Raw genomic sequence first — 11,318 nt, 5'->3', positions numbered from 1 at the left:
TCATCGGTATTAATATAATGATAATCATAATAATAATAATGCTGATATCAACAACAAGAACAACAACAACAATAACAATAACAATGATGATGATGATGATGATGATGATGATGATGATGATGTTGATGATGATGATGATGATGATGATGATGATGATGATGATGGTTATCATACCTATTATTGAAATGACCATCATCACCATTATTATTATCATCATCATCAGTAGCATCATTACACATTATGTAATATCATTTCAAGTGTTGTTGAGCCAGAACAGCTAGTTGCTCGTAACCTACAAAAGTGGGCAATCATCGCAGAGCTAACGTGTAGTTATGAGCTCGAGCGTGTAGTCTGCTGACACGTCAGGCACTACATAATTATATTATTACACTACCGTTTGAATGAGAAATTAAAAAAAACACCATAGCATGTGCAAATCTTGACAGATGTGGCATATTATCTTAAGAAAAGATTTTCGTTACATTGAAAATGTAAAATCTGACAGTGGTCTACAATGTAATAAAAATAGTAATATATCAAAGCAGAAACGGAGGAGGACGAAGGCCTGCGTGTGTGCGTGGGTCAGCAACGGTCGAACGGTCATGGTGACAGGTAATAGGTGAAGATTAGATTTAAGAGAAAATACCCTGACTTTTCTTAGTCTGGTATCTATAGCTTTATCATAATCAACGAAAATACAGACATTATTGAGTTTTGGAAGTTTGAATAGAAGGTGTGGCTTAAAAAGTGTCAGGGGTTGTATTTCCCAATTTTGTGAGAAAACACGATTTTGTTTGATACTCGGTTTTCATTTCAAACAGCAGTATATAATACACAGAGGAGAGCTTATAAAACGCCATTTTTGAGTGGAATCTACAGGCCGACAGCCACAGAAACTGGCCATGGCTCGTGCTCAGTCTTCAGCGTTGTTCCTTTTACTCTTAATTGGATGGGGGACCATTTCATCTGGAGATCGGACCTCTGACATCATTGACAGAGTACAGTTTGTCTGTTTATTTGTTTGTTTGATTACTTTTTTCTTTGTTCTTTTTGTTCATTTGTTCTTTTGTAGGTGTGGATCGGTTTCGTCTGAATACCAGTCCCTTGACACCTTTAGCAAAATAAACTTTGATTGTTTATTTGTTTGTTTGATTTTTTTTACTTGTTCTTTTGTAAATGTAGAACGCAAAACCAGTTATTTAACACATTATATAGCAGAGTGCTTGTTTGTTTGCTTTTTAAAAACATTCTTTTTTTTAGATGTGCAACGGGAGACCCATGGTTTTGACACATTAGCAAAGTAAACGTTTGTTTGTTAATTTGTTTGTCTGATTTCTGTATTTTTAATTTTTTGGGGGGTTTTGTTTAGTAGACTACTCTTGATTCAAACGATATCAGCGGCGTTTGGGGTGGAATGATTAGGCTCGTCACCGTCACACCCAAAAGAATTTATTTCAATTCCCCAGTGGGGATATTGTTTTATCAAATGTCTCTACCTATTTCTTTACTTTGTTCCTGAGCTTTGTAATTCTACATATTTCGTTTTCTTTCAAATTAACATTATAAATCAGTTTCAAAGAAAGTTTCTTCTGCTCTCTGTTTTATTTCCCCTTTAATATAACGATTCTAATCTGTATCATGAGACCCCTTTCTCTGTGGATTTCATTTCTCAGGATTCATTAATCAACTGATCTATCAACATTTTGCTCCCCTTTATTTCTGTTTATTCTCTCCTCGTTTTTCTCCGCCAGTCCCCGCCCCCACTCCCGCTTGAATACCCCACCCCATCCTCATCCTCCCCATTCCTCGTCAGATTTTTTGTTTCAGGGACCGAATGGCCAGATGATGTTCTGAAATGAATACGTGTGTGAATGTTTTCTATTTTAACTTTTTCATATTTGATTACATTCCCAGCTTCCATTCTATACGGTTATCATTGGTATGGGAAAAATCAATATCAAAATCATGAAATTTTAATGCAGTAGATAAAAACGGCATTGCATATTGGCAAAGTCTGAGATTGTAATGGCGACAATTCGTACAGATCTGGGAAAAAGTGGTATTGAACATGATCTAAATGCAACTGTATTCAGTCATATCCATTGTTATATTATTTGTTTCTTTCAGACATTGTTCACGGTGTTTCATTTTTTCTAAAAATATGTAGACAAATACTGCCTTTATTAAATAGGTAGTCATAGATTATATGCAAATGTCTTCAACGATTTATTCATTATTATGTGAAATTGAATGCTGATTGTAGGCTCAAAGGCTGTTGTGTTGAAGCGTGACATTCTGTTAAAGTGCATGTCCCTTACTCTAACCCATCCCTCCACCCTCTCTCTTGCGTTTGTGAGATTTCAACCCTGTTTCACCCAGTCTCTCTCTCTCTCTCTCTCTCTCTCTCTCTCTCTCTCTCTCTCTCTCTCTCTCTCTCTCTCTTCTTCTTCGTCTTCTTCTTCACTCATATTCTCTCTATCTCACTCACTCTTATCCATACTCCCACTCACTACCGGTGTCTGTCGTCTGCTGGATCCAAGACTTTTCACGAGCTCTGTGGTTGGGCAAAAAGTAGAAGAAAATTCGGTTACATGCACCTTTTTTTTTGGTAAGTGTTTTACGGGGTTCGCATCTGCATAAGGTCATATGAGTGCGCGGGACACATTTAACTTTTTCAGTAGGTAGGAAATTTTGAATTTTGCCTGGGTGGCGGCCGAAGCGTACTCCTATCGATTTTAGACCACCAAGGGATCTTTAACGTGCTCACCTTGCACACGGGCCCTCCGAGATTTGTATCCCTTGTCCGAGAAGGCTAGGTGTAGATCTTTTCTACCATAAGATCAGGGGTGAGGCTGAAGACAGCAGTTAGAAGGAGCTAAGGGGTAGCAGTAGAAAGGCTGCAGAAAGAGTCAGGAGCCCAGTGAAGGGGGTAAAAGGGGGTGGTGGGGGTGGGGGAGAAAGAGGAGACGAAAGCAGACAAACAGAACATTGTTAGAGAGCATGAAGGGACGGGAAAGGAGACAATTTTAGGGAAGAAAATGTTTCGGTCGCTACCTGGAATCGAACCCGGGACCTTTGAATGAGAGGTCAACACCTTAACGAGAGCCCCCAAATGCATCTTTGTTACAGTCGTAAAAGCACATGATTCTATGTGGCTTGATGTCCAAACTTTGTGTCTGTGGAAAGAGGTGGTGGTGGAACAGCGATATACCCCTTACCTCGGACAAACAATCCCTTTACATTCTGATCCAACCCCTCATGTTGACGGTTGAGAGGGAACAACGACGCAACTTACTTTAAACAAGTAATTAAGCTGTGATTTTTGAAACTTTTAGACCTTCCATAACTCAATTTCGGGCCTGGCAGTGAAGTGGTTAAGGCTAGCCTCTCGCGCTGTCGCACGCGGAAGACTCAAGTCCGATTTTCATGTGGGGCATATATTCTTTTCTTTTCTTTTTCTTCTGTTCTTTTTGGTTGTTGTTAAATTGAGTACCTCCATCTGTCTGCTCTGAAGTTGCATCCCTCTTATCTCAGGTTGGTCCGGACAGACTGGGCCGACACACCATAACTCTGTATCTATTATTCATTTTCTCTCTGTCTTTCTCTGTCAATTTCGTGTCACCTACTCTCTCTCTCTCTCTCTCTCTCTCTCTCTCTCTCTCTCTCTCTCTCCCCCATCTCTCTCTCACTCGTTCACTCGATCTCCCTCTCTCACTTGCTCACTCCATCTCCCTCATTCGCTCTTTCATTCTCCTTCTCACTCTTTCATACTCAAAATCCCCTACAACTTACTCCCCTTCTCTTTTCCCCTATTCTCACCCATCCACACTCCTTTCCTCTTTCTCTCTCCTCATATCTCCATCTTAGTGTGTGTGCGTTTGCTTGTTTGAGTGAGTGAGAATGTGTGTGTGTGTGTGTGTGTGTGTGTGTGTGTGTGTGTGTGTGTGTGTGTGTGTATGTGTGTGTGTGTGTGCGTGTGCTTATCTATCTATCTTTGTATAAATATCATATATATTATATATATATATATATATATATATATATATATATATATATATGTGTGTGTGTGTGTGTGTGTGTGTGTGTGTGTGTGTGTGTGTGTGTGTGTGTGTGTGTGTGTGTGTGTGTGTCTGTGTGTGTGTTTGTACGCGTACATGTGTGAATACGCGCTTGTATGTGTATGCGTGAACTTATGTACGTGTCTGTGTATTGTATTCACCAAACACCGTTTTATTATAGTTATGCTCTACCAGTTTCGCCCACAGCAACTTTCTCGAGCGAATGAATAATAGAAATATAATTTAATATTTCCCCCCTTTGTTAAAAAGTAGGACTCACTGCACTGGTAGGCGCACATAATATACCGGCAAACCGGACGTTTGATGTCAATGTCTTTGTGGCAAAACGGGTTAATTTCATTATTCGAGTTTTATCTTTTACGCATTTCAGATCACGAGCAAGTTTTTTAACCTTTACATTGAATTCTTTTAAAACAAAACACGTTGTATCTAATGTTTTCGCTGGCTTGTGTTTGGTTTCTTTTTGTTCTGGATATAAAGCTTTTCGTCACAAAACTACTACTACTACTACTACTACTACTACTACTACTACTACTACTACTACTACTGCTACTGCTGCTGCTGCTGCTGCTGCTGCTGCTGCTGCTACTACTACTGCTGCATGCTTCCGGGAAGCTGAGAATGTTTCCGAGTTTTCTATGGTCTGCTGGGGTAATAATATTATACTGTAAAGCGCGTAGAGCTTGCTTTCGAGTGGGGACATGTGCTATACAAATGCTATTTCTTCTTCTTCTTCTTCTTCTTCTTCTTCTTCTTCTTCTTCTTCTTCTTCTTCTTCTTCTTCTTCTTCTTCTTCTTCTTCTTCTTCTTCTTCTTCTTCTTCTTCTTCTTCTTCTTCTTCTTCTTCTTCTTCTTCTTCTTCTTCTTCTTCTTCTTCTTCTTCTTCTTCTTCTTCTTCTTCTTCTTCATCTTCTTCTTCTTCTTCTTCTTCTTCTTCTTCTCCTATATCGCAAGAAATAAATAGTGTGGTGAAGGGAACTGAAACCCGTGGAAGGAAAAATTTTGTTTTTTCTGAAGAAATAAACATTTTTTATGCCTTGTCAGGTTTTTGTGTGGGGTCTGTTGGGTGGTGGCCCAGGGAACGGGGAACCTAAATTACGGGATTTTAGGGGGGGAGGGGGGGAGAGAGAGAGAGAGCGAGAAAAAGAGAGAGGGAGCGAGCGAGAGAGGAACCGAGAGAGAGAGAGAGAGAGAGAGAGAGAGAGAGAGAGAGAGAGAGAGAGAGAGAGACAGAGAGACAGAGAGACAGAGACAGCCAGAGCCAGAGACTGGGAGGGAGAGAGGGGGGGGGGGGGGGGGAAGATATATATATATTTATATACATATTTATTATCTATTTGTGGTGGCCGAATTTTGCTATTCAAAAGGCTTTCTAATGGCTGCATCGATCGACATGCGGTTTTTGCCAAAAGATTCTTTAAAATATTCTCCAGAGCATGGCGCTCTTCGTTTTTTCAGTTTAGAGACAGTTTTGCTGCAAAAAGTTTAATTTCTTTATTTCGCTGATCGCTTTTGTAGGCCGACGCTTCTGTCTTTGTAATTTTAGAAAATCTGGAAGTGATATGTGATATTTCGCGAGGTGCATTTTGTTTTGAGAGTATAGATCTAGACCTCATAATTTTTGGCATCTCTCAAGATTTATTGTCCCATTCCAGTAGAGTGTAAATATAGTAGGCCAATGACTTTAAGTTGATATTAAAGCACCGATCATTCCTTTCATCGAAAGGGGGCCCAGCTTGTATTATCTATTTGTGGTGGCCGAATTTTGCTATTCAAAAGGCTTTTTAATGGCTGCATCGATCGACATGCGGTTTTCGCCAAAAGATTAATTAAATTATTCTCCAGATCATGACGCCCTTGGTTTTTTTCAGTTTTGATACAGTTTTGCTGCAAAAAGCTAGATTTAAATTTCTTTATTTCCGCCGATCGCTTTTGTAGGCCGACGCTTCGGTATCTGTAATTTTAGAAAACCCGAAAGGGATATTTCGCAAGGCGCATTTTGTTTTGAGAGTATAGATCTAGACCTAATTTTTTTTGCATCTCTCAAGATTTATAGCCCCATTCCAGTAGAGTGTAAATTTATATGGTAGGCCAATTACTTTTAGTTGATATTAAAGCACCGATCATTCCTTTCATCGAAAGGGGGTCCAGCTAGTGTATATATATATATACTTAAACGAAGAGACCACAAAAACACTGGTAACATCTCTTATCCTATCTAGATTAGACTATTGTAACTCACTCCTGGCAGGTCTGAACAACAAATATTTGAATCGTTTACAAGTAATTCAAAACAATGCCGCTAGACTGATAACAAGATCTAAAAAACGAGACCATGTCACTCCATTATTAAAAGAACTGCATTGGCTCCCTGTAAAAGAACGAATAATATTTAAAATCTGCGTCATGTGTTTCAAATGTGTAAATAAAACTGCTCCTTTTTATCTACAAGAACTTAGCAGTATATATAAACCAGGGAGAAACCTAAGATCATCAAACGATAACACCCTACTTGTGACACCTGTAAAATCATACAAATCATATGGAGAGAGATCTTTCTCATATCTTGGTCCATTTATGTGGAACAGATTACCCATGAAACTAAGACAAATAAGAACACTTGATAGCTTCAAGAGACATCTTAAACATTTTCTGTTCCTACAGGCCTATCCTTCATAAGCTTTTAACGTTATCTTTCATTATATTTGTTCTGTTCCTATGTCTGGATGAAAATAGTCTCTCTCTCTCTCTCTCTCTCTCTCTCTCTCTCTCTCTCTCTCTCTCTCTCTCTGTGTGTGTGTGTGTGTGTGTGTGTGTGTGTGTGTGTGTGTGTGTGTGTGCATTAGGGGGGGGGTTTTTTTGTTTTGACAAAGAGGGGGGGGGGGGCTACAAGCCCAAAATCAAAATTCGGCTCAAAATCATGGAATTTGAGTTATAGGCATTTTTAGCTTCCTTAGCCTCTCCTACAACTATTTCATGGCATAAGAACCCCCAAAAAGCGTATTTTCCCCATACCGGGCATGTTTGTAACCGCCATTTCCTCATAAAGTCAGTATTTTCTTTTTCTTTATCGGCCGTTTTCTCAAAATGCGACTTTTCTCTATACTTTTTAAAATAACTCCTCCATTTTTCATCCAATCTTCATGAAATTTTCACAGAATGAAGAGAAGAGGTAATACTAAAAAATTTTTAGTTGAATTTTTGATATATGGAATAGATTTTTGTTGGTGGTGTCTGGAGTGTGGATTTTCACGGATTTTTCGCAAAATTGAATGCTACCTCAGGAAAAAATGTATAAAAGTTTTTCTTATTCGATTAGGAAAAAAACAACAGACAAATTTTTAGATGTAATATTTGTGAATACGCATGCAAAAAAACAATTAATTTCCATGAGCGATAAGTGCGGTATTCATTACGTAAGACATGTCAATAAAATCCAATATGGCGGCGTATCCATGGAAACGAAACTTTTTTCTCAAATTTGATTGCGGATTTTAAGACTCCTTACTGTGCTTGTTATATGTGTGAAATTTGGTAAATTTCGGTCCAGTAATAAGCGAGATAGCCTCCAGGTGTAGCCCCCCCCCTTAAGGTATATTGCTTGAGAAGAAAGGAAGTAGTAAGAAAGGTTTTTGAAAAATGGGTATTCCAATGTAAAGCACATTGAGCTACTTTTTTTGGAAATGCGCTATATAAATGTTATATATTATTATTATTTTATTATATATATATATATATATATATATATATATATATGAATATATATAGGTAGATAGCTAGATAGCTAGCTAGATAGATAGATAGATAGATAGATAGATCGATAGATAGATAGATAGATAGATAGATAGATAGATAGATAGATAGACTGACAGACAGACTGACAGACAGACAGACAGATAGATAGATAGATAGATAGATAGATAGATAGATAGATAGATAGATAGATAGATAGATAGATAGATAGATAGATAGAGAGAGAGAGGGGGGTGAACTGAGAGAGAGAGAGAGAGAGAGAGAGAGAGAGAGAGAGAGAGAGAGAGAGAGAGAGAGAGAGAGAGAGAGAGAGAAAGAGAGAGAGAGAGTGACAGAGACAGAGACAGAGACAGAGACAGAGACAAAGACAGAGGGAAATGAATGCTAGATAGACAGTGAAAGAGAGAAAGACTAAAGAGAAAGTGAACGTACACCTTTTTATCGAAACCATTAATTTAAGTATGTGTGAAGATCTAGTTTAAAAAAATCAACTAAGCTAGCCACGAAAGTGCAACATATCTAGAGTAGGAACAATTTGCACGGCATGAGAAATTGGGCCTCTGAAGTCAACGAAATATGATATTGGTAAAGAGAAGTGTTTAATATGTTATGTAAAACCTTCTAATAAGAAACCAAATATTGTCTACTGTAATAAGTACGTACTAGGGACCACTTGCTTTACACAGCTCAATAATAAAATGTGTGGCTATGTTGTGCAATCAAGCGGTTTTCAAAATAATGAAATCAGGGAAACCGAAATGTGTCTGTCTTTGGACATTTTTATTGAATTTTCTATTTTGGGCTGAACCCATTTTATATACATTTAAAACACATTTCTGTATCGATTTTTAATGAAGAACTTCCGTCAAAGGCACTCAAACAGTAAATCTACAGTTTGCAAGGACACTCAAGCTTTAGCAATCACGAAACTTTGGCAACTTTTTCTCATTAATTCTACCTCTGATATCAGGCCAGTCCCGCCTCCTTCCATTGCAAATATTATTATGTCTAGACTGCTACGGAGGATAGATGTTCAAACTGGTTGGGTGGGCATCTGATGAAAACGAAGGAGATACTTGATATAACACCCCCTCCCCCAGTGGGAAACGAACTCATGTCTTTAGCATGTAACGATGGAGAGTTGAATCACGGCAACACGGACACTGTACGTGAGCAACCTAGATGTTATGATATAATCAGTTCAGGTTTGAGAAAATAATGTATTGGAGGTAATTTGTTGTTCGGTATTTCTGGATCGGAAAAGTAAACTTGTACGGTATTCAAGTCTTAGTCTTAGTATACTTTTACAGCGCTACTGTATTCCTTTGGGGAGAAGCACCTCAGCACGATAACAGCCATTTACGGTATGAAAAAACCCCCAAGACAGATAAAAGAAAGATACAACGGGGGGAACGTAAAGAAGTTGAACTGACCAGTGCCCCCCTCCCAACCCACCACCCATTCCACCCCACCCCCCCCCCCCCAAACTACGGGCACTGCATTTTTGTGTTCATTTCTGTTTCAGCTGAGTGCACTTGAAGAAAAAGTCAATACTTTGGAGCATGAAGTCCGCAGGCTTAAGGATAAGGATACAGCAAAGTCTAACTGTGAAACTGAGGCAGTCAGGGCTGAAAAGGGCGGCGAAGAGACGAATGCGGAGGTTGTAGGCTACCCCGAGGTAAAAATTCTGGAGGCCAGGCGGGAGATAGTCCCAAACGGAGTTATGTTTACCGTACGTTATTCTACTGACGGCCAGCATCCACTTTTTATCGAGTGGAGAGACAAGGCAAAGAACAATGAAAAGCTTGAAGATCTCGAGGACGACCCCCGCCAACAGTACGGCCCTGGGGTACGGGAATCTCGAGTGATTACCAGCTCCAGAAATGGCAGCGTCGGTGTTATCATCAATGGTTTAACTGCTTGGAACTCTTTAGTGTTAGCGAACGACGGGAAGACCGATCTCGTGCAGACTGATATCCCGGAGCTCACTCTGAAAGTGACACCCCCTGGTGACTTGGTCTACGAGCCCGGGAGAAACTTGACCATGAAGATAGAAATTCTGAAGCCCGGAAGAGACAGTTTCAATAGCCCAACATTTGTGCTTATCGATCCAGAAACAGGGGACCTCAATATAACAACACGCGAGCCTCCTTCGGTAATCGCAACAGACATCAAGAAAACAGACTTACTGGACACACAAGAGCTGGAAGCGACGCTTATGACGTCAGTGATCCCCACAAGAGGTGTCATCGTGCTTACAGTGGGGAGACACCACATGGACGAACCGGAGAGCTTGGTGAGGATGATTTTGAAAAGTCGCCTGGTTGTACTAAGAGCTTCCAACCAGGCTGGACCTTTCCCTGAAGGTTTCCTGCAGGTCTCCACAGACGATGCCATCGGAAAAAAGATTAACGGGGTACACACAACGTTTTGCGTGGATGATATCGATGACAGCTGGAATAACTGCTTCATTGGGTGCTACGGTGTCGGTCCTGACCTCAGTGAAGTGACTCTGGAACAACTGTTGCTTGATGGGAGCAGGAAAGAGGTGGCCAGTGAGACTACTCGACCGGGAGAATACCTAATGTATGTCCACACCTCGCCCCAGCCAGATGAGCATCACAGTGACATACGCTATCAGTGTAGGGCGGTGGACAATCGTCACGGTGCCGTCGTCAGGCAGGACTATCTGGTCAAGTTTTATGTACCCGCGAACGTCATAGAAGAGGAGTCCGGCGCTTTCTGGGTCAACGCCACGACATTAGAGATCAGATGTGTGGTCCGTAGCAATACTGAACCGGACATCGACATACGTCTCAACCCGTATCTTGATGGAGTCAAAGGAGATGCCGTCGTGGTTCGGAAAAGCGACCATAAATTTGTCAGTTCCGCGTTCTTTGATCTCGAGCAGGTCACTAGACCTTTTCGCCTGCACACCAACAACTACTTTGGGATGGCCGAATGCGGTGCAAACAAAGAGGTACCAATACCAGCTACCTACAACCATGGTACATTCTTGATAGACATACCACGCCCCCCCCTCCCTGAAACGACCACAACTGCCTAGACCAGGTTGTCCCAAACGATGAGACACAGCAGAGAGCTAGTTTCCATGCTGAACTCTCTATTGTATATGTTCCTGTATTTACTTAAGACAAAAAACGAGAACAAGAACGAGAATAAGAAAAAGAACAACAACAACAACAAAAACAACATTATTTTAGTGTATTAAAAAGCAGCTTAAATTGCTCAGTTCAGTTTCTTGATTTTGTTTACATAAATTCAACCGTTTGATGTAATTGACAAAAATGATTTCTCCTGCTTTCTTGTCATTAATAAGCACGAAAATCATGTATCATTGTCGATTATTTTTGTTTTTCTTGAGAGCTTTTTCTGAAAGACCTGACGGAGCGAGCCACGTCCTAAAAAAACAAACAAACCAGGAAGCTGAGTAACATTGGTCATCACTGTAAAGGAAGGGGGAGG

At 40.1% G+C, this 11,318-nt stretch overlaps 1 protein-coding gene across 1 annotated transcript; it reads left to right on the top strand.

Annotated features, from left to right (window-relative positions):
* The first annotated feature begins 587 nt into the window (after window positions 1–587).
* LOC101850641 lies at window positions 588–11,089 on the top strand. Its single transcript, XM_005096084.3, has 2 exons — window positions 588–998; window positions 9,358–11,089. The coding sequence occupies exons 1-2, from the start codon at window positions 903–905 to the stop codon at window positions 10,897–10,899; spliced, it is 1,638 nt and encodes a 545-aa protein (XP_005096141.1). The 5' UTR covers window positions 588–902; the 3' UTR covers window positions 10,900–11,089.
* The last annotated feature ends 229 nt before the right edge of the window (window positions 11,090–11,318 follow it).

This window comes from Aplysia californica, unplaced genomic scaffold, assembly GCF_000002075.1.
Source record: "Aplysia californica isolate F4 #8 unplaced genomic scaffold, AplCal3.0 scaffold00121, whole genome shotgun sequence".
In the NCBI taxonomy this organism is placed as follows: Eukaryota; Metazoa; Mollusca; class Gastropoda; order Aplysiida; family Aplysiidae; genus Aplysia; species Aplysia californica.
This window is presented reverse-complemented; position numbering and strand designations above follow the sequence as displayed.